At 38.1% G+C, this 24,541-nt stretch overlaps 1 protein-coding gene across 3 annotated transcripts in view; it reads left to right on the top strand.

Moving 5' to 3' along the window:
* Positions 1 to 24,541, top strand: part of AGK (acylglycerol kinase) — a 985,672-nt gene that overhangs the window by 946,888 nt on the left and 14,243 nt on the right. For all 3 annotated transcript variants that reach the window (XM_050782262.1, XM_050782263.1, XM_050782261.1), the window contains 3 exons: positions 5,820 to 5,889; positions 18,367 to 18,446; positions 21,430 to 21,487. In XM_050782262.1, coding sequence (XP_050638219.1) covers positions 5,820 to 5,889; positions 18,367 to 18,446; positions 21,430 to 21,487 — 208 coding nt within the window. The remainder of the gene's footprint in view (positions 1 to 5,819; positions 5,890 to 18,366; positions 18,447 to 21,429; positions 21,488 to 24,541) is intronic.

Genomic DNA, 24,541 nt, shown 5'->3' with positions numbered 1-24,541 from the left:
AGAACCTTTGAGCTGGATGATATCTCAATAGAAACTTTGAAAAGCAAAAAGCAAAGAGAAAAAGGAAAAAAGCAGAATATCCCCGGGCTCTGGGACAACTACAAAAGATGCACTTATAATGGGAATATCAGAAAGAAAAGAAAGAGAAGAAATATTTGAAACAGTAATAACTGATAATTTCTCCAGATTAGTGTCAGACACCAAACCACAGATTCAGCAAGCTCTGAGAACACCACACAGAATGAATACCAAAGAAATCACACTGAAGCATATCATTTCCAAATTACAGAAAATCAGATAAAGAAAAAAATCCCAAAAGAAGCCAGAGGACAAAAGGACTTGACTTATAGAAAAAAGATAAGAATTATATCCAACTTCTCCTCAGAAATCATGCAAGTAAAGGAGGGTGGAGTGGAAAATTTAAAGTATTGAGAGGAAAAGGCTACCATCCTAGAATTCTGTACCCTGCAAAATTATCCTTCACAAGAAAAGGAGAAGTAGACTTTCTCAGACAAACAAAAATAGAGGGAATTTATCTGTCTTGCAAGAAATGTTAAAAGAAGTTCTTTGGAGAGAAGAAAAATGGTAAAGGTAAAAAATTTGGCTCTATGTAAAGAATGGAAGGCCACTGAAGAAATAAGTAAGGTAAAATAAAATCTTTCATTTTTCTTAATTGATCTAACAGATGACAATTTGTTCAAAACAACAGTAACAACAATGTATTCACTTGTGCATGCTTATGTATATGTCATATATGTTTTTAAATATAAGTGAAATGACAGCAATGATACAAGAGAGAAATTAGAATTATTTTATTATATCAAATAAATATACTCACACTACCAATGGAGTGATATAGTGTTACTTGAAAAGACTTGGATTCGTTGTATATGTATATTCCAACCACTAATGAAAGTTAAAAAGGAGTGTAACTGATATACTAAGACAGGAGAGAAAATGGAACTGTATAAAATGTTCAGTTAGAATCACAAAAGGCAAAAAAAAAAAAGACAAAAATAGGAGGAAAGAAAAGGGTAACAACTAGAAAAAGCAAATATGGTAGATATTAGTGCAACTGTTTCAATAATCTCTTTGAATATCTGTGGTCTAAATGTACAATTGAAAGATAGTGATTGTCAGAGTGCATAAAAAACGAGACCCAGTTTATATGTTGTCTATAAGAAACTAAATATAAAGACACTTGCAGATTAAAAGTAAATGGCTGAAGAAAAAAGTACCATGTTAACATTAATAAAGAGAAAAACAAGGTTATCTATATTAATTTCAGACAGAGCAGACTTCAAAGCAAGGGAAGTTATCAGGGATAAAGAAGAGCATTACATGATGATAAGGGGATTAGTTATTCAAGAAGATGAACCAGTCCTTTAAGTGTATGTGCCTAACAACACAATGTCAAACTATATGAGGCAAAAACTAGTGGAACTGCAAGATGAATTCACTACCATAGTTGGAGACTTCAAGATCCCTCTATCAGAAATGGACAGATCCAGCAGGCAGAAGATCAGTGAGGACATAGTTGAACTCAACAACACTATCAGTCAAAAAGGTACAGTTGACACCTAGACTCCTTCATCCAACAACAACAGAATACACATTCTTTACAAGCACACATGGACCATTCACTAAGATAGACCGCATTCTGGGCCATAAAACACACCCTAACAAATTTTTAAAAATGGAAATCACACACTGTCTGCTCTTAGGCCACATGGAATTAAACTAGAAATCAGTAACAGAAAGATAACTAGAAAATTCTTAAATCCATGGAGATTATAAAACATGCCTCAAAATAACACATGGATCAAAGAGGAAGTCTCAAGAGAAATTTAAAAATATTTTGAACTGAGAGAAAATGAAAACACAGCTTATCAAAAGTTGTGGGATGCAGCAAAAGCATGGCTTAGAAATTTATAGCATTAATTGTATATATTAGAAAAGAAGAAAAATCAATAATTTAAGCTTCCCCCTTTGGAAACAAGAAAAAGAAGAGCAAATTAAGTCCAAAGTAAACAGAAGAGAGAATACAGTTTTTCCTCAGTATCCATGGGGGATGGTCCCAGGACCTTCCAAGGAGACCAAAATCCACAGATGTTCAAGTCTCCAATATAAAATGAAGTACCATTTGCATATGACCTATGCACATCCTCCCATATACTTTAAATCACCTCTAAATTACTTATAATACCTAATATGATATAAATGCTATGTAAATAATTGTTATACTGTATTGTTTAGGGAATCATGACAAGAAAATGTCTAGTATTCCGTATAGATACAATGTTTAAAAAAATAATTTTCATCCAGTTGGTTGAATCTATGAATGCAGAACTCACGGATGTGGAGGGCTGACTGTAATACAAATTAGAGCAGAAATCAATGAAATTGAAAACAGGAAATCAAGAAATCAATCCAAAAGCTGGTTCTTTGAAAAGATCAATAAAATCAGTAAGTTTCTAGTCAGGCTAAGAAAAAAGGATACAAATTACTAATACTAGAAATGAAAGAGAGGACATCACTGCAGAGGCTATCACTTGTAATAGTATGGACACTATAAAGATAATAAAGCAATAGTGTGAACAACTCCATACCCCAAAATTGGATAACTTAGATGAAATGAACCAATTCTTTGAAAGACACAATTTGCCAAAACTCACACAGGAAAAAATAACCTGTAGGTGAATGGATTAATAAAGTGTGGTACATTCAGACAATGGAATATTATCCAACAATAAAAAGAATTGAGGTATCAAGCCATGAAATAATATGCAAACACCTCAAATGGAGTTATTAAGTGAAATAAGTCAGTCTGAAAAAACTATATACTGTATGATTTTAATTATATGACATTTGGAAAACGCAAAACTATGGAGACAATAAAAAGATCAGTGGTTGCCAGGGGTTAAGGTTCGGGTATAAAAAGCTGGAGCACAGAGGATTTTTAAGGCAGTGGAAATGCTCTGTGTGATACTCTAATGGTGTATACATGTCATTATACATTTATCCAGACCTACAGAATGTACAACACTAACAGTGAACCCTAGTGCAAACTGTGGACTTTTTAAATTTTATTTTAAGTCCCGAGATACATGTGCAGAACGTGCAGGTTTGTTACATAGGTAAACGTGTCATGGTGGTTTGCTGCACCCATCAACCCGTCACCTGGGTATTAAGCCCCACATGCATTAGCTATTTGTCCTGATGCTCTTCCTCCCTCCGCCTCACCCCCAAAACAGGCCCTGGTGTGTGTTGTTCCCCGCCCTGTGTCGGTGTGTTCTCATTGTTCAGCTCCACTTACCAGTGAGAACATGCAGTGTTTGGTTTTCTGTTCCTATGTTACAAACTGTGGACTTTGGGTGGTAATGATGTGTCAATGTAAGTTCATTAATTGTAACAAATGTACCATGTTGGTGGAGATGTTGATACTAGGGAAGGCTGTGCATATGTGGGGGAGCAGTATATGGGAAATCCCTGTACCTTCCCCAATTTTGCTATGAACCTAAGACTGCTCTAAGAAAACAAAGTCTTAAAAAAAATCACAGAAGTTCTTTCAAACTTAGATAATTCAACTTGCTTCAGTAAGCATTAAGGAAAAGCTGTAGTTTCTCCTTAGTTTGGATAACATTGATATGGACTTTCTGTGGTTATTCTTTCTCATCATTCATTGTAATTGTATATTGACACTTGTATCCCACCATTAAAATGCATTGACTTGGGACAATTTAAATATCAATAAGGCAAATAACTGTAATGTATTAAGATATATCAAATATATTTAAATCACCGAATGAGGTCATAGTGATACTAGGTAAATAAAAATGAAAAACTGGTCACTTTTAGAGGATACTAGGAAATCAACTTATTTTGAAAACCGATTTTTAAAAAGTTTAAAAAGTATTCTGACTTTCTTATATGACCAACATTTCAGGATATCCAAATTATGAATGAGGGAAAGTTTCTCTTTGCAGACCAGATAATAAACTAGAAGGAATAATAGAATTTAAAGATTACCAGTGTGCAAGTCTATTAATTACTCTAGGCAATGATTATTGATCATTTCCACCATCACAAAAGGAGAGTCAAGCAAATACCATGTACTCGTGGTGGAAGTACATACCACCATGTGGACTATTTTTGCCAAAAGCTTAAAGCCAAATATGTTACAGATTTTCTTTCCTAGACAAGGTTTTCAGAAAATACAGGGAATGGAGATGCATGTTAATACCATAGGGATTCAATCAGTAAAATCCAAACCTTAGAAACTCAGTAAGATAACAACCTGTTTCCTCAAGTAGGGAAGAGAAGAGACCTGAAATCTATAAGCCAATTGCAATTAATACATCTTATTTGGATCCTGATTTGAACAAAGAAACTAAAATACTTATGAATTAATTGGGGAAATTTGAATGTTGACTAAGTGTATTTTTATATAAATGAATTGTTTAATGTTTTAGGTATGAAAATAATATTTCACATTTTTTTAAAAAAGTTTTTGTCTTTGGAGTACATAATTTATGGATGAAGTGTTAAAATGTCTAGGATTGCTTTAATTGATACAGAGTAGGGGGCAATGAGTGGGGGGATATAGAAGGAAATAAGATTGGCCACGAGTTGGTAATTGTTGAGGCTGGATGAGGAATGTATGGGTTCATGGTATAATCATTTGTACTCTTGTATATGCTGGAAATTTTACAGAATAAAGTAATACATTCAGCAAATGTTAAATCATGCACTGTGCTAGGTGTAGGTTTTATATTGGTCAATAAATGGGTGTAACTTAACACTAACCTTGTAGAACTTTCGATCTCCAGAGGAGACAGATGGTAAATAAAGAAATACGTATCCTAAATTGTGATCTGTCTACTGTGGAGAGTTATGAGTGCAGTTCAGTGATGGAGATTAGGGAAGGACATCCGTCTAGGCTGGCTGGGATAGGCCTCTCTGAGGTGGTGATACTTCAGCTCAGATCTGAAGGAAGCGAATAGCCAGCCACGCGTAGAGACTGCAGACTGTTTCCAGGAGGGGCGGGCATGCTGGGCAAGGAAGTGCTTGGTGTGGGTGCACTCGTTTGCTCTGAGAGACGGCAGTATCGTACTGTGTAGCCATTTGTTGATTCAAAATTTCTTTTGTGCACTATTGTATGTTTATGTGTGTCTAACCTTGGATCTAATAAATGACAAACTCTAGAACTGCTTCTCAGCCTGGCATAGTTTCACTTGTGCTACATGGATGTCAATAGTACATGCCTTTTGATGAATAATTTTTTTAACCTATAGACTTTCCAAATGACTCTTAGAATGTGGATAAGAACAGTCTGTGTTCAAAAGAATCAGCAATTAAAATGAAGCGCATCCTAGTAGTCCTGGAAAATAACAGAAATATGTCTCAGGTTCTGGATTATATTTTGCTAAGATAACTATAACAAGTCCTGCCCTTTAGTTACCCTTCTAGCTGTTAGAGCAAGAATAAATATTGTTTTTGGAAATGCCTGAATTTCTTACAATGAATAAAAAAATGTTATTATTATTTAAGTATCATATTCTCCAATGGTGAACAGGAGTCAAACACAATGTAGAGATTCAGTAAATGTTAAATGAATAAATGATCGGTGTCTTGTATGAACTTCTCCTTGCCAAAGCTTTCTCTTTGAGTCCCTATAAACTACTAGTACTTTGGGCAAGAGGAAGAGAGAGAGAGAGAGAGAGAGGTGCGTGTGTGTTTGTGCATGAGTGCATGTGGCAGTGTGGCGGGGGAGATGTTGCCTCTTTTTCACAATATGATCATTTCCTTCTCTCTTTTAGACATATTACTGATGCCACACTTGCCATTGTGAAAGGAGAGACAGTTCCACTTGATGTCTTGCAGATCAAGGTAAATCTTTTCATCACATATTGAAAAAACTGTGAAAGTAATACTCACATTTTAAAGAAAATAAACTGTAGCAGTTCAAATGAGGTCATCATGAAAACAGTAGTTGCTCTTCCATTCCTACCCCAAGTATTAGTCCCCAGAGAAAATTTATTTTTTACCTGTTAATTCTAGTTGTTATCACTAATTAATATGCTTTTGCTCCTATTTTTAAAATGTGGCTAAAAACATAATATTTACCATTGTAGTCATTTTTAAGTATACAGTTCAGTAGTGTTAAGTATACTTAACTACTTTTTTTTTTTTTTTTTGAGAAGGAGTCTTGGTCTGTCGCCCAGGCTGGAGTGCAGTGGCACAATCTCAGATCACTGCAACCTCTGCCTCCCGAGTTTAAGCAATTCTCCTGTCTCAGTGTCCCAAGTAGCTGAAATTACAGGCACCCACCTCCACACCTGGTTAATTTTAACTACTTTTTGATTTATCAGTTTTAGACCTTATCTTTGACCTCTTTGTTTTACAGGCATACCTCATTTTATTACACTTCACCTTATTGCATTTCACAGATATTGTGCTTTTTACGAATTGAACGTCTGTGGCAACCCTGCCCCAAGCAAGTCTACCAGTGTCATTTTTCCAACAGCACGTGCTCACGTCATGACTCTGTGTCACATTTTGGTAATCCTCACGATACCTCAAACTTTTTCATCATTACTATGTTGTTACGGTGATCTGTGATCAGTGATCTTTGATGTTACTATTGTAATTGTTCGGGGCACCATGAATTGTGCCCACATATAATAGCAAACTTAATTAAATGTGTGCGTTGACTGCTCCACCAAACAGCCATTTCCCTACCTGTCTCTGTTCCCTCTGACACAACAATATTGAAATTAGGTGAATTAATAACTCTACTTAGCCTCTAAGTGTTCACATAAAGAAGAGACACCTGTCTCTCACTTTAAATCAAAAGCTAGAGATGAGGCCAGGCACGCTGGTTCACACCTGTAATTCCAGCACTTTGGGAGGTCATGGCAGGCAGATCACTTGAGGTCAGGAGTTCAAGACCAGCCTGGCCAACATGGTGAAACCCCATCTCTACTAAAAATACAAAAATTAGCTGGGCATTTAAAAAAAAAAAAAAAGCTAGGAATAGTTATGCTTAGTAAGAAAGGCATGTTAAAAGTTGAGATAGGCTGAAAACTAGGCCTCATGCCAAATAGCCAAGTTGTGAATGCAAAGGAAAAGTTCTTGAAGGAACTTAAAGTGCTACTACACTGAGCATATGAATGATAAGAAAGTGTGGTCCGGTGCAGTGGCTCACACCTGTAATCGCAGCACTTTGGGAGGCCGAGGTGGGTGGATCACCTGACATTGGGAGTTAGAGACCAGCCTGATCAACATGGAGAAACCCCATCTCGACCAAAATTAGTTGGGTGTGGTGGCGCATGCCTGTAATCTCATGTACTTGGGAGGCTGAGGCAGGAGAATTGCTTGAGCCCGGGAGGCAGAGGTTGCGGTGAGCCAAGATCGCGCCATTGCACTCCAGCCTGGGCAACAAGAGCGAAACTCTGTCTAAAAAAAAAAAAAAAAAAAGAAATGAAAGAAATTGAAGTAGCCATATTGCTGATATGGAGAAAGTTTTAGTGGTCTGGGTGGAAGACCAAATCAGCCACAACATTCCCTTAAGCCACAGCTAATCCAGGGCAAGGCCCTAACTCTCTTCAATTTTATGAAGGCTAAGTTAAGTGAAGAGGCTGCAGAAGAAACGTTTAAAGCTAACAGAGGTTGGTTCATGAGGTTTAAGGAAAGAAGCCCTCCTCCTAACATAAAGTGCAAGGTGGAGCAGCAATTAGCTGATGGAGAAGGTGCTGCAAGTTATCCAGAAGATCTAGCTAAGATGATTGACAGAGGTACCCGTACTAAACAACAGATTTTCTGTGTAGACAAAACAGCCTTTTATTGGAAGAATGTGCCATCTCAGACTTTCGTAGCTAGAGACGGGAAGTCAATGGCTGGCTTCAAAGTTTGGGACAGGCTGACTCTCTTGTTAAAAACTACTGCAGCTGGTGACTTTTAAGTTCAAGCCAGTGCTCATTTACCATTCCAAAAGTCCTAGGGCCTTTAAAAATTATGCTGCATCTACTCTGCTTGTGCTGTGTAACTGGAAGAACAAATCCTGGGTGACAGCACATCTGTTTACAGCATAGTTTACTGAATATTTCAGGCCCACTGTTGAGACCCACTGCTCAGAAAAAACAATTCCTATCAAAATATTACTGCTTATTAACAAGCACCTGACCACCCGAGAGCCCTGATGGATATGTACAAGGAGATTAATGTTTTCTTGCCTGCTAACAGACATTCATCCTGCATCTCACGGATCAACGAATAATTTCAACTTTCAAGTTTTATTATTTAAGAAATAAATTGTGGACCAAAGGTCATCAATAGATGAACTACAGTCTTGGCAACAAAGTGAGACCCCATCTATAAAAAAAAAACTTTGTAAAAAATTAGACAGGCATGGTGGTGTGAGCCGATAGTCCCAGCTGTCATAGATAGTGCTTCATCTGATGTATCTGGGCAAAATAATTGAAAACCTTCTGGAAACGATTCACCATTCTAGATGCCATTACAAACACTGATGATTCGTGGGAGGAGGTCAACATAACAGTGTTAACAGAAGTTTGAAAGAAGTTGATTCCAACCCTCATGGATGACTTTAAGGGGTTCAAGATTTCAGTGGAGGAAGGAACTGCAGATGTAGTAGAAATAACAAGAGAACTGGAATTAGAAGTGGAACCTGAAGATGTGATTGAAATGCTGCAATCTTGTAAAATTTGAATTAAGAGTTGTTTCTTATGGATGGGCAAAGAAAGTGATTTCTTGAGATGGAATATACTTGTGATGATGATGCCGTGAACCTTGTTGAAATGACAAAAAAGGATTTAAAATATTATGTAAACTTAGTTGACAAAGCATTGGCAGGGATTGAGAAGACTGACTCCAACTTTGGGAGAATTTCTGCTGTAAGTCACATGCTATCAAACTGCATATATCCTGCAGATACATCTTTCATGAAAGGATGAGTCCGATATTGCAAACTTCATTGCTGTCTTACTTTAAGAAATTGTCCCATCCACCCCAACCTTCAGCAACCACCACCCTGATCAGTCAGCAGCCATCAACATAGAGGCAAGACCCTCCACAGCAAAGAGATTAGGACTTGCCGAAAGCTCAGAGAATTGTTAGCATTTTTAAATTTAGCATTTAATGTTAGCATTTTTTTAAGTTAAGGTACATGCTTTTTTTGACGTAATGCTGTTGCACACTCAATAGACTAGTATAATATAAACATAACTTTTATATGCACTGGAAAACCAAAAAGTTCCTGTGACTCATTTTATTGCGATACTCACTTTATTGCAGTGGTCTGGAACCGAACCTGCAACATCTGTGAGATATATAAGAATTGCTCTCTATCTACGCTCAATATAATTGTATTGCTATTTTTAGTTCCTTTATTTTATTTATTTTTTTTTTTTTTTGAGGCAGGATCTCACTCTGTCACCGAGGCTGGAGTGCAGTGGCACGATCATAGCTCATTGCAACCTCAAACTCCTGGGCTCAAGGGATCTTCCTGCTTCAGCCTCCTAAGTAGCTAGGACTACAGACCCACACCACCATGCCTGTCTAATTTTTTACAAAGATTTTTTTGTATAGATGGGGTCTCACTTTGTTGCCCAGGCTGTAGTTCATCTATTGATGACCTTTGGTCCACAAGTAGTTCATCTACCTCATATGGTTGTCTTGAATATTAAAAGAGTTAATAAACAAATATAAAATACTTAGGATAGTGATTTTTACCTGTGTGTATGGTGGCCACCTCTTCCTCTCATGCCCTGCCAAAGGTGAAACTGTTCTCATATCTCATCACCCTATTAGAGTAGCTTGTCTTTTTTTGAATTCATGTTAGTTGGTCATCTTGCAATCTTAGCTCTCTGATAAGCTTTTTTAAAGTTATGATTTTGTAGAGTATCTGGCTTTTTCTCATTTTTAGGGTGGGACAGTGTTCTTTGTACTTTCCTACATGCTAGGGGGGAATAGAATTTCCCATTTTTCTTATTAATTGTGTAATGTTTTCTTACTGATTTATACATGAACTGATGAATTATATTAGACATATATTTTTTAAAAAGACTTAGAAGCAATGATACCTAATAGCAGTGATCATATTTGGCACCCAGCAGGTGGCTTTCAATACCATTCTCAATAAAAATAACCAAGGCTCTGTGAAGGGATGGCTTTCACAGGGCAATAACAAGGCAGGAAAGTACTCAAAAGCTGATGGAGATATCACAAAAGATGTAGCCTTCAGGTGTCCTACTCGCCAATTTTGGGACTCTTTGAATATTACAAAGAACAATAATGCTGATGAATCATAATGCCTTAAAAATGAAGAATCCATGAGTTTCCAGTGATATTTCAGGATTGCCAGTTTGTAAACGCAGAAGGAATGATAGAAAATCTCCATTTTAAAAATCACCTGTGTAATAATTGATTGAGGTAGAGATCATCAGTGAATACTAAAACCATTGGATAAAGGATTGTTGGTAAACAAAGTCCACAGTCTCAAAGTATCTCAGATTACTTAATAATTTAAAAGGGAAAATAGACTTTGATAGTGGAGAAATCTAGCATATGTTACTTTAACTGAGTGATCAAACTTAGCATTGCGAATAATGGATACACTGATGTCGTCTGCCTCCTGATGTGATATATTGAGAAGGATATAACATCACCTATGTATTTTGCTGCACAAAGTATTAACTAACTGAATATAATCATGAATAATTAGACAAATCCAAATTCTAAAAACAAAAATTGGACTCATCAAAAAATGGCAATGTCATGAAATCCAAAAGAAGGTAGACAGTCTGTTCAGGATTAAGGAATACTAAAGAAATAATTAACTGCAGTACAAGAGCCTGAATTGGAAAAATGAGAAACAATGGCAATCCATAAAAGGCATTATTGGAACAATTAGAGAAATTTTAGTATAAACTATATCTTAAATATTATGTATTGATGTTAGATTTCTTGAGAGGGACAGTGGTGTTGTGGTTATGTCTGTGTGTGTTCTTGTTCTTAGGAGCTGCATGATGAAATATGTAGTGGTAAAGGGTCATGGGTCTGCAATTTATTAGCAAATTTAACATCACTGGAGAACATATACACACAGATAAAGCTAATGTGGAGGAAATGTTGGCAGTTGGTAAATCTGGGTGAAAGGTATAAATGGTGTTCATTGTACTGTTTAAAATTTGTTTTGGTTTGACACTTTTCCAAAATAACTTTGAGGGTAAGAAGGTCCAGTAGCTATTGTCAATTCTTATCAGCGTTCTCTATTAAAAAATAATTTAAGTCTTAGAAAACAGGTATTCTCACTTGGATAGTAGTTACGTAGTGACTCCTTTTTCATCTAAACTCTTATTTTTTTTCTGGAAAGAGCAAATTCCTAGGAGGGCAGAGCCGCGAAGTTAAATAACCCTATAAACGGTGAGCCCCATGTTCTTAGATTTGTCCTGAAAATGTACCAGCTACATTCAGGATGAACATCTTATATTCATTCAGGTTCCCTGATATTTATGAATGAAGGGTCCTCACTGTGTCATGATTCCAAACTTCAATCCTAAAAAGTTGCTGTTAGTCACATAGAGCTTGCTATAAGTATATTTACAATTGGCGAACCCATGAGCTTGCCTTTTATTTTCTTTTCTTCTCGTGCACTGATGTCTGGACTCGTCACCATGACCTCATTGATCATGATAAAAGTGATTTAAATTGCAGTTGATCTTTTAGCATATAATAAAGCTACCTTGTTTTCACAACATGGGATGGCTACGCTGAAATTTCAGCCTAGGAAAGGTACTACAGATTGTTATCTATGGAGATATTATTTAAAATACTGTTATTACCAAAGAAGGTGGATCAAGATACATCTCTTCATAACTGAGTGATTTATTCTTTCTTATATATGTGTTAGAAGTAATCCATCCCAGAGTATCTGAGATTTAACTGGAAATTCTTGCTGTGCTTTTATTGATTGATTGATTGATTGATTGATTGAGATGGAGTCTCACCCTGTAACTCAGGCTGAAGTGCAGTGGTGCAGTCTTGGCTCACTGCAACCTCCACCTCCCAGGTTCAAGCCATTCTCCTGCCTCAGCCTCCTGAGTAACTGGGGCTACAGGTGCGCACCACCACACCCAGCTAATTTTTGTATTTTTAGTAGAGACAGGGTTTCACCATATTGGTCAGGCTTGTCTTGAACTCCTGGCCTCGTGATACACCCACCTCAGCCTCCCAAAGTGCTGGGATTACAGGCGTGAGCCACTGGGCCCGGCCTGTGCTTATATTTAAATGTCTCTTATCTCCTTTATGTTTTTCTTTGAAATATACTGATTTTGTGAATTGATGAAACCAGTATCAAATTTACCACAGGCTCTGTGTATTGATGACACAACCCAGAAAGAAAACTCTGAAAATCAGTTCCTAGAAAATGTGGTACAACAGTCTCTACTCTGGTTTCTGAGGAACCCAACTAAGTTGGATACATTTTCTTTTTCCTTATTTTCTGAAAATTAATTTCAGAATATGGGGAAAAAGATCATAGACAAAGCCTTGTACTATAAGCGTTATAGCTAAAGCCTGATACCACATTTTTCTTCTTTCAAAGAACAATCCAACCTTATCAAACATATGTCTGACGATTCTCCAAAGATAAAAGAAATAGTTCTTGGAAACAATAATGCCTTCTATTTAGCTTTTAGATTGCTCAATCTGTGTTCACATTTCACTTGAATCTCCCGCTCAGTGAGGAAGTTGAGGTGAGATTCGTATCCTCCTTTGACAGGTTAGGGAAAAAAGAATCCTTTGATTATGACGAGTTGTGCTGGAGATGTAACTAGAATTGAGATTTCCTTTCTTATAGTCCGTTGGTTTTTCCACTTAACTGCTTCGTCCAGGTGGCGTCATACTTGGCACCATTCCATGATTTTTGAAGGGCAGTTTTTCCCATATAGACATCTATAATGCCTGATACTTGACTTTAAAGTAGTTACTGGGAAGGTTTATAGAATTCTTTCTAGCTTTTTCTTTTTGTTTTTTCAACTAGATTCTTAAGACCCTCCCAACCCAGAACCAAATGAGGCACAGAGGAGAGTTCGTGGGGACTTAGAACCTTTCCCTTTTCCCTGCTTGCCATTCCTGGCTAATTACATGGACTCCTCCTTTTTAGACCCTGGCCTTGATCATTCTCTTAAGATGATGCTTGAAGCTGCTTCAGAACTCCTTTAGAACACCTTCTACTTTCTTTATCTAGGATCCCTGAAATTTCCAGATTAGGCATCTATCTAGTTTATAGGACTTGCTTTCTTTTCGGTGTTCTTTAAGCATTTATTCCAACCTGCTCACTCCATTATTTTCTTCCATAAACCCTAGGCCATTTTCTCCCAGGGATTTACTCTTTCTAGAGAAGTCTGTGAATTGGGGCAGCACATCTCCTTGGCTGTGAAGATCTGCCTGTGTGCTTGTTTTTCTTTTTGTCTTTGTTTACTGACCCAACCATCTCAAAAGTTGACTGCCTACCCAGATCTTTAGTGGGTTAAGATATAGCGGGACTTTGTCTATTATTGGCTTCTACTTTGTCCATCTGACCTTGCTTACTTTTTCTGTGTTCATGTGTACCCCAACAGGGACTAGTCTCTCCATGGCTGGTCCTCAGGCCTCTTCTGAATCCTGACAGTCCTCTGCCCATCTGGAATATACTAATTCTCTAGATCTGCTCACACATATTCTGCCTTGCTTGCCCATTTCCTGTTATCCAGAGCCATTCTCACCTTTTGCTAGGACACAGCACTCCACATCAGTGGAACTTTGGGGTCACAAGGTTTTTTATTTAATTCTAACAGAATGTTCCTAAAAATTCTTCCCCCAAGATGAAGAAAGAGAAAACAGGGTTAGAGGATCAGTCGGCAACCCTCAGTACTTAGCACTTCTTCCTCACACTGCATGCTTTAGAGCAGCATTTACCAAGAAATATTAATTATATAAAAATGTCCTCCCAAAGAAAGGTTGCACAGTTGACAACTTAGGAAAGCTGTATATTGTGCCTCCTCCTTTGGAAATGTGTAATGTACATTAACATAGTAAAGACTCGAAGAAGAACTGCAGTAAATGTAACTTGCTTCAAACCAAATAAGTTTGGTATTTTCCAATTTATTTCACCATGGAATCTTCTGTCATCAGCAGCAGCAGCATCCTCCTCAGACATAACACTTGTTAACATGTTATGAAACATTTGGGGAAATGATGCTATAGATATATACTGTTATTTCTCTCCCTTAGACTAGAATCACTTTCTTCTCTCCTTTATCTTCTTTCCAGTTCTTTCCAACCTCCTTTAATCTAGGTACCTTGTTTTTTAATTGCTGGCCAAATAGTGCAAAGTTTGCAGTTAGATAGGAGGAATAAGTTTTGAGATCTGTTGCACAGCAGGGTGACTATAGTTGATAATAATGTACATTTAAACATAACTAAGAGAATAAACTTCAAATGTCTCACCACAAAAAAGGATAAGTAAATGAGGTGATGAATATTTAATTAGTTTGATTTAATCATCCCACATTGCATACACATGTCAATCACATTGTACCCCATAAACATATACAAGTGTGATTTATCAATTAAAAATAATAATAATTTATGTTTTGTTTTAAAATTTATATTTTCCTTGACCATCCATCTCCTTAGCTTCCCCCACCCATTGCGCAGTTGTACCTACTTCCATGATACTCAATAGGTATCTCAATATAAATCAGAAGCCTGGTATATGGAAACTTACCACACTATTATACTTACTTAGCAATTTTGTTAAGGTGAAGGCATTAAGTGGGATTTAATTCAGACAATATTTGATTCAGTTCTAGATGACAGAATTAAGAGGGACACTGACAAACAACAGAGGGGGCTGGGTAAACAAGATAATGAGGCTGTAAAATCATGGCGGAACAACAGAAAGACTAGACGTTTAGCTTGGAGAGCATAAAGGCTAGGGAGGGAATGTAAGCACTTCGAGGCAGGGAGTGTGTTAGTATGTTCACCTGTGTGTCTGCAATTCCCAGCACCATGCTTGGCTGAGTAGGGGTTCCGTCAATACTGAGTGGATGAGTGAAAACATATCTGTCTTCAGATACATGAGAGGTGACGTTTGTGAAATTCCAGTGAGGGTAGGGATATTTTTGGCTCACGTAAAAGCTTTATGAGGTTATTCTGTCACCTCATTTTATGATATATTTAATCATATTGAAGTAATTTTAAAATTTTATGTATTTATTATAAATTTTATTTACTGTTGGCCACTCACTGCTAGCAGGTGAGGATACAGTGGTGATAGCCCCTTTATACACTCACAGAAGATAATGTAGAGAAGGTTGTTTTAGTATTAAGCAAAAGATGACCTTGTTTTCAGAGGTAGAAGCCAATGTTCAAAAGTTAAGTGACTTGCCCGGGATCACTTAGGTATTCTGTGAGGATTCTCACTTCAAAACAATTGGTTTACGTTATTATACCATTTTATAAATCTTTAATGGTCAGCATGTAACATTCCTAAGAAATAATACAGTCTTTAAATGATCACTTATACTTTGATAAAATCATCACTTATTTCACCCCAAAATTCTAGAGTCATCTTTTGACTCCCCCATTCAGGCAGGAAGTCATGTTGGTTCTATCTTCAAAATATATCAAAAATCAAGCATTTCTTCTTGCCTCTGTTCTTACCACTCTGGTCCCAGCTGCCTTCATCTTTTGTCTGGATCATTCCAGGAGTCCTCTAACTCTTATCATTCCCTCTTCCCTTGCCTCCCTACAATCTGTTGTCAGCACAACAGCCAGTGTGTGGTCAGGAGTTAGAGCATGTCACTTCTCTGCCCAGAGCCCATCAACAGCTTCCCATCTCTGAATAACACCGAAGTCATTCAGAGTCCTTCAAGGCCAAACACAGTCCAGTCCCTGTGACCTCTCTGGCCTCATTTGGATTTCTCATGTACTTCAGGTCTCTGTTCAAATGTTACTGTATCATTGATATCCTCCATCACCTCCTCATGTTAGTAAGCAATCCTGGGCATGGTGGTTCACACCTGTAAGCCCAGCACTTTGGGAGGCTGAGGCAGGTGGATCATCTGAGGTCAGGAGTTGGAGACCATCCTGGTCAACAGGGTGAAACCCCGTCTCTACTAAAAGAATATAAAAATTAGCCAGGCCTGGTGGCGTGCACCTGTAATCCCAGCTACTCAGGAGGCTGAGGCAGGAGAATCACTTGAGCCTGGGAGGCGGAGGTTGCAGTGAGCCGAGATCACCCCACTGTACTCCAGCCTGGGGAACAGAGTGAGATTCTGTTTTTTTTTAAAAAAAAAAAAAAAAAAAAAAAAAAAAAAAAGGCCGGGCGCGGTGGCTCAAGCCTGTAATCCCAGCACTTTGGGAGGCCGAGACGGGCGGATCATGAGGTCAGGAGATCGAGACCATCCTGGCTAACACGGTGAAACCCCGTCTCTACTAAAAAAAAAAAAAATACAAAAAACTAGCCAGGCGCGGTGGTGGGCGCCTATAGTCCCAGCTACTTGGGAGGCTGAGGCAGGAGAATGGCGTAAACCCGGGAGGCGGAGCTTGCAGTGAGCTGAGATCCAGCCACTGCACTCCAGCCTGGGTGACAGAGCAAGACTCTGTCTCAAAAAAATAAAATAAAAAATAAATTTAAAAAAATTAAAAAAAAAAAAAAGCAAAATAAAAAAGTCCTCCTTCCCCTCAATGTCTTTGGGCTGTTTTTTTATCCCACTCTCTCTGCTTCCTACTGTTTCTAGCTACTTTATTGTTGGTACATAAAGGAATGATTAGAGAAAAATGTTTTTCCTTACCATCCCCTCTTGGTTGCTGATGCCCCTGTGCTGGCTGTCTTATGGGTTCATGTGTGAATTCTTTGGGATTCCTCCCCATGGCATACATAGTTTTCTGATGTTAGAGATCTGTTCTAGCTCTGCCTTTTTCAACTTCCTGCAGAGAGCATCCAGGCTTTGCTCTCTCCACAGCTTCTGACTGCTTGGATACTATCATCCCTGGGCTAGGCTCTTAGATGGGATACTGTCAAGATGACTCAAAGGCCTGTTATCTTCCACAGTATCCACTGGGCACCCAGAAAACTAATATGTCCTTGCTGTACCAGCCAGTGAGTTGCTGCACGTTCTCCTTTTTTCTCTGCCATTTCTCTCTGGTTCCCTTGTCCCTTGCTAAAGCAGGTACAGAGAGTGAAAATGCAAGTCTACTGCACCTGCAGATCCTCGACAAAGGGATGAGAGGCCAGCGTCCTTCCCTTGCAGGCTTCTTTTATTGTGTTTGATTCTCCTAGAAATCTTTGATTCTCCTAGTCATTCCAAAGCAAATGATTTGCTTTTGGCATAGTGGAAAAGGGAGTGAAAGTGGCTTTGGGGGAAGCGCTCTTTCCCTTGCGGAGAAGACAGCACGCTTTCTCTCGGCAGCGACTTGCACTGCCAAGGATTTACCTCCAGTTGCTACTCTTCTGCTTGCACTGGCTGTGGTGGGAATCAATTGGTTCTGCCCGCTTTTAGCAACTTCTGTGGAGTCTTCTGTAGCATATGGTGGCTCTCTTTAGAGTGTGGGGGCACTGGGTGCCTGTCAATTTTCAGCTCTTAGACTTTAGATGAAATTCTGAGCTACAGGAAAAATTCCATTTAGAATCCTGGTACCTAGATTATTGATAATTTTTAAGGAAGATTCAGGGTGGAGTATAAACTCTTAGGGACATTGGCTGTATTGTGTATTTTTTCTATATGTTGCTTAATTCACTGATTTATTAGAAATTCACTGATTATAATATGCAGTATTTGGCCATAAAACATTGGACTAACTCCAAATCACTTTTTATTTTGACTTTTTCTAGCACATATTTGACTGTATTTTCAGATATTCAGGTGAAACATTCTAGAGTACCAGGATTCTGATCTCACTTGAGAGCTCTTGATCCTATAAGGAAAATGCAGGCTTAAGTTATCTTTGCCTTGGACAAGTACAGGAAAGAAATTCTAGCTGACCTGACTACTGATTGGTTCAAGAAGTAACATAGTTAGTACTCCCAAATTTACAGTCCAAAGTATGACAGTATGTTCCCCTGCCAGCAGATTCATGAAACCTGATGTGTAAAACTTCCCTTCATTTACAGTGTGGCTTATTCAAGTATTTTTACTGAGCACTCACAGGGTTAATGTCTTTAATGTTTGAGCAGACTTTTTAGAATTTTGGTTTGATGAAAAGTAGGCCATGAACATTTGCTGAGTACTCACATGTAAAGAGTTCCAAGTGACTGATTGTAATCATGAATTTAAATGAAATGTGTTTAACTTCCAGGGTGAAAAGGAACAGCCTGTGTTTGCAATGACCGGCCTCCGATGGGGATCTTTCAGAGATGCTGGCGTCAAAGTTAGCAAGTAAAGGATTACTATATTGATGTGTGATTTTTTTTAAAAAAAAATCTTATTCTGTCCCTGCCTTTCAGGTTTTAACTCACAGAGATCTTCTGGGAATAAATTTGGTGGGTCTTGAGGTTGAATTATGTGTGAATAATGGAGGTAGGAACAATCAGGTAGAGGTTTATGTCCTATATGCAGAAAGGCTGGGGAAGGTTGCAGCTTCCTCAACATTAGCTGGGCAGTAGCTGAAGAGGAGAAGGGTATGTCTCTATTTTTAGGCACAATATTTGAGCATAGGTTAGGCTCAAGCTAGGCTGTAGGGAGAACTGGATTGCCAGTCATTCTGCAGCTGCTTAGCTGGCTACCAAGTGGAAGGGACTGCCTGGGCTACAGCCTTAAGGCGCTGTTGCAGTCGGACAACTTTTCCTGAGAGGTATGTTTGTGAAGGCCTCGCAGATTGGAAGACCACAGGCCGCTGCTCTTAGAGGAGGAAGAAAGGCGGCGCCTGGCTGTGCCGTGAGGTGGGAGAAACAGGCCTGCTGAGGAGCTGATGAGAGGGCCAGCACTGGGTTTTCATGGGAATTGACTTATTTTTGGAGAATCCATTGTGTGCGGTGAAACTCTTGGCTTGGAGAGAGGGTGTGTTGTGTTCCATCTGCTGTGGAGAGGTAAAGTTAGGCAAGGGCTTGCTGAGCAGGACTAAAGGGGACACCGTGTGAGATTTGCTTCATACCTGGTGGGTGGTATTTTCTCTTTACTTTTTCTTAAAACCGAGGGCTTACAGTTTGAGTATAGTTTAAATGAATTGTGGCTGATCTCACACATAGCTCTCAAGAAATTGCTCTTTCACTTGATAGGCCAGCCTGCCATGCTTTTTTTTTTTTTTAACAGAAATTTCTCTCACTTGTTTCACTTTATTATTCTTGCTAATGAGATTCCTGACAGTGCAATGTCAAAAGAGAGACATTACCATATTATATTACATGCTGCATTCTGAAGTATTTCGCATCTTTTTATTTGCAAGTGTGCCATGATTATGGGGTTCCACAAATTACCTTGTGTTTGATCTGAAATCTCAAATCCAGCAGCTCACCAAGTGAAACTGCTTAGCTTTCCCTAAAAAAGTCTGGTTAGGACAAATTGCTTTCCAAAATGTGTTAAGCAACAGTAAAGCACGGTACAGGTCAACACTTTCAGGGCTACTTTATATACTTGCCCCATATCTTGGTTGGTTTCTGAACAAAGAATTTTAAAATTCTGATTGTCATTACGTGCTGCCTTGGCTAGGCCCATCCACTGAGTTGCTCTTTGTATTAAGAAAGAAATGGTAGAGATAGGAGAAATCATTTCCTAGCTGGCTATAGAAGACTACAAAGACAGTGGCAAAATGTACTATTGGTAGAGATGAAGGAAACTGAGGAATATGTAGAAGGTAACTGCCTGAGTTGAGATGACCTTCTACTTGGCTAACTAGGGAAAGAAGCAAACTATAAAGGAAATTAAAAAAACAAAAAAAAACAAAAAATCAGATGATCAGGGCCTCATTAGTAGTAGCACAATATCAACCTGAATAATAATTTAGAATGTTTCTGCATTCCCTCTTGGATTATATCTAAGCTCTTTGTCTGTTATTCCAGGCCCAACTTTCTCTGTCATCACCCCTAATTATGAAATTATGCATCTTTACTTCTAAGCTTTTCCCTCTTTCTCTGGCTGTTATCCTGTTTCCCATACTCTAAGTTTTGTACCCTGACTTTATTCTGTGCCATTCATTTTATAAGCATGGCTGCTCCAATGATTTTAGGCCCTTAATGATTTTTTGTCTCTTTTTGATTCCCCTTACCAATAAGCAGTGATCAGTTTATGCTTTTCTGTATAGTCATTCATTGTTTGCTTTTACTTATTTGGGTCTTATTTTCTCAAATCATAAGCTCCCAAAGTGGGAAATTTATACTTTATATTTCTTCTGTTTCCTCCACATTCATAGTGGATGCTAAATAAATGTATATGATCAGAATCAATAGAGAGCAGTTAATGGTGAGTGATTTGTTAACAGAGATAAGTTTTAAGAGAAGAATCTACTTTATGCCATTTTCTAATTCCGATTAGGTGTCTTCCTCTCTCCAGTAGCTTTTATGTATTTAGCAATAAGCAATAGATTCTCGTTATTCCCAGATTTAACATTTGCCATTTTGAAGCTGTATAACAGGAGTCATGTGAAATTATGCTGGTTTGCACATTTTAATTGAGTGTGCATATGTGCGTTTGTTTGTGTGAGAGGACATGGTGTACAGGATCTAGTCATTTAGCTTGGGATCAGCACATCAGAGCATGCAGTGTCTGCATCTTCGTGTGGCTGCATCATCCTTTACTCATAGCCCTTTTGAATGTACACTTGACCCGTTGTATCCATAGATGTAAACAAATGCAGAGAGAGAATATTTAGGGAAAAAAAAATTCCACAAAATTCCAAAAAGCAAAACTGGAATTGGCTGCACACTGAGTACTCTGTTGAATCCGTGCAAATGAAGTGATGTGTAGGCATCGTATTAAGTGTTATAAGCAATGTAGAGTTGATTTAAAATATACAAGAGAATGTACATAGATTATGTGGAAATATGCCATTTTCTATCAGGAACTTGAACATCTGCAGACTTTGGACTGAGGGACAACTGTATACCGAACTGTATTCTATGGCTTAAAGGATGTGTTTAAAGGATGTTGTGAATTTAGTGACTCAGGGAGCCTGGTTATATATCTCTCATAAATTGCAAGGATCTTTACTGTATAACTAACTAATTACATATAACTTGACAAGGCATCGAAATGTGGATTTAAAATTGGATGTAATACTTTTATACTAAGCCATAACCTCCTAGCTACCAGAATAGCCACTCATAGCAGAGATGTAATTCTAATGTATTGTCTGCCATGAATGGTATCTATCACATGATAGTTCTTTTGATATTCTTATCAGATTTTTATCTTGGTCTTTTCACAGGTACTGGTATCTTGGGCCTCTAAAAATCAAAGCAGCCCACTTTTTCAGCACTCTTAAGGTAAATGTGATTTACAATGTAGATATTTGCTGTGTTATTTTGTTGTTTCTCTGTAATGCAAATATTTGGTATATTTTTTTAATTCCTTGCTACAGATGAATGTGGCATGCTTCAACACTAAAACAGGGCATGTTTGATTAAGTATAAATACAAAAAGCATTCCTGTTTTGATAAGCAGTCACCCCTCATCTACCAACTCATTCCCTCTACTTCCAAACCCATATTTAATCTCTCGTTAGCATTCTAATTCCCTTTGCTATTAATTCACTCTCTTGCCAGACAGACCTTGAACATAATGCCCTATGTCCCACCGATTATTTGTATGCTTGTCTATGTTAGTACCTGGAAATGAATTGAAGATTTGCATCTGAATATGTAATATCTAATTGTACAGGTTTGTGTTTATATCAGTAGGTTTCAAACTATACTAGCTAAGTATGGGTGGTGGTGACTGTATTGGAGAGTACAGGTATGGAACATTTCCATTATCAGAAAAAGTTTTGTTGGGCAGTGCTACTCTATATGATACAATAGAAAATACTGGCATAGAGAAAAGCCTAACAACTTTTATTAGTGAAAATGCTAATAGAAAAGTCATCTTTACCTGTGGACTACAGACTATATTCAGCTTTTATGCAAATCAAAATGGTATATTCACAGTTTGGATGGCCAGTCTGAAAATTGGCAGATGGGGTTGGAATGTAGTGAGAAGTTTGGTTCTAATGTTAATATTCAGAGTTATTGAGTGTTTTTCTAATTATAAAAGTAATACATGTGGAAACATAGCTTCCTTTACCTTTTAAACTTTTGGAAAACATAGCTTCCTTTACCTTTTAAAAAAATTCTGGCTGGATTAAAAAATTAAATGTAAAACCCTAAAATCACTAGACTATTAGAAGTAAATGTATATAATTTTAAAAATGAACTTGGCAGGGCAAGGTCTTTATATACTAAGGGCAAACTGGATTAGTAAAATCGGTACTCCTCGAGGGAATAATTTCATTGGTGGAGTTCTGAGTGCATTTAGGAAGAAACAGAGTAGCTACATATTTAAATGGAATATAAACTGTTTCCACCGTTTATTCAGCAAACAGTTGTTGATATATGCTTGGGATACAAAGTCAAATGAGACAGGTTTCCTGCCCTCAGTAGAAGTATTCATATGCTGGGAGGGAAGTGTAAGCAAATCAGCAGTTAGGCCAGTGCTGTGAGAGACAGATAGAAAGACTAAGACGGGAGCAGAGAGGAGGGGCATCTCAATCTAGTGAGGGTCAGGAAATCTTCCCAGGGGAGGTGACACTTACACTAAATTTTGAAACATTTAAAGGCTGTGTGAAGTCACAGTGGTGTGACATGGCCCTTAATTATGATTAATGCAGTAAAATGGCAGGAAGTGAAGCCAGTGGGTTAGGTAAGGGCAGGTTATGGCAGGGTTTGATGTGCAATTTGACTTTTATCCTTAAAGCAGTGGGGAGTTATTGAGTCTTAAGCAGAGGCATGACATGAGCAGATTTGTATTTTAGAAAAATTGTTTTTTTCTAAACAGAAAAACAGATAGGATGTAGGTAGCTCAAGTCAAGGACATTAGATAGAATATTGTTAAAGTAGTCAGGTGGGAAGTAACATATAGACTAAGGAGGTTAACAGTGAGTATTGACAGTAGAAGACGGATTAAAGAACTGTTAAGTTAGAACCTCAAAAGTCAGAAGAATATAGGATTATCAGATTTCTGGTATGAGGGACTAGAGTTTGGTAATTGGAGTTTTCCACTGATGTTGATAATACTAGAGTGAAGAGAGATGAAATTTTCAGTTTAATCTATGTAGAGTTAACATACCTGTGGTACAGACAAGCAAAGATACAATTGTGATTTAGGTCTGGAATTCAGCAGAGAGGTCTGGGCTACAGAAACAGATTCAAATGTCATAAGTGTGTGAGCGGTGTTGAAACCATGGGTTGGGTGAAATTACCATTCAGTACAGATGGCCAGGAATATCCCTAAGGGACATAAACATTTAAAGAACTACCAGAAATGACTGAGAAGTGCTAAGAGAAAATGCAGGAGAGAATACTAACATAGAAGCCAATAGAAGAGAGAATTTCAAGAGAAAAGTAAGAGTTTCAAGAAGCAAAGGCAAAGACTTTAAATATACAGACAAGAGAGTATCCATCGAATTTGGCAGCCTCCAAAAGCTGGGCAGCCTCCAAAGTGGGGTGGCTGAAGCCTGGTTGAAGAAAGTCGAGACATAAAAGTGATGTAAAGAAGTGGAGATGGCAAGGACAGGCTACTCCTTCAAGAAACCTGACTTTGAAGAGAAGGAGATAGGGAAGGCAAAAGCTGAGAGAAACATGGGATCAATATGGAGTTTTTAAAAGTGGAGAATATCCTTGTGTTTCTAGACTGAAGAAAAAGAAAAGAATGTGAGGAGGTGAGGAGAAGGGAGACAGAAAGCATGACTGAATTGGCAAAATCCAAGAGCAGGTAGAAGGGTGTGGGATCCAGAGTCCTGGATTGTCCCTGGACAGGAGAAGGGACACCTTTTTTCATTGATACAGGAGAGGAGTAAAGGGTAGGTCCAGATAAAAATGAGATTAGAGAAAGTTAAGGTATTCTCACTGACGTCCCTGATATTCTCACTGAAGTATAGGAAGCAGTCATCCTGTCAGAAAGGCGGTGGGTAGTGGTATGGGGGATTCTGAAGAAAGATGAATGAAGGAGGAGGCTTAGGATTATCAAGTAGCATTGAAGACCTGAGGCTAACGATTTGTAGACACGAATGCTCCTTTGGGTGACTGCTTTTCCCCATATTAGTACTCAGCAGGAGTATCATTTTCTCCTCTAGTAATACTGAGCCATGATGTAAGAGTACAGGAACTTAGTGACAAGGCTGATCCAGAATTGGGGCTTTCTAGGACATATTGTAGAAGAATAAAGACACAGGAGAGCCTGGATAAGTGGAAAAAGAAAGCGATTGAAAGTAATGGACTATCAGTTTGGCACTGAGGGAAAATGAGTGGTTAGGGAGTAGAATCCTCAGTGTGATTGAAAACTTG

The sequence above is a fragment of the Macaca thibetana genome, chromosome 3 (assembly GCF_024542745.1).
Source record: "Macaca thibetana thibetana isolate TM-01 chromosome 3, ASM2454274v1, whole genome shotgun sequence".
NCBI lineage: Eukaryota > Metazoa > Chordata > Mammalia > Primates > Cercopithecidae > Macaca > Macaca thibetana.
This window is presented reverse-complemented; position numbering and strand designations above follow the sequence as displayed.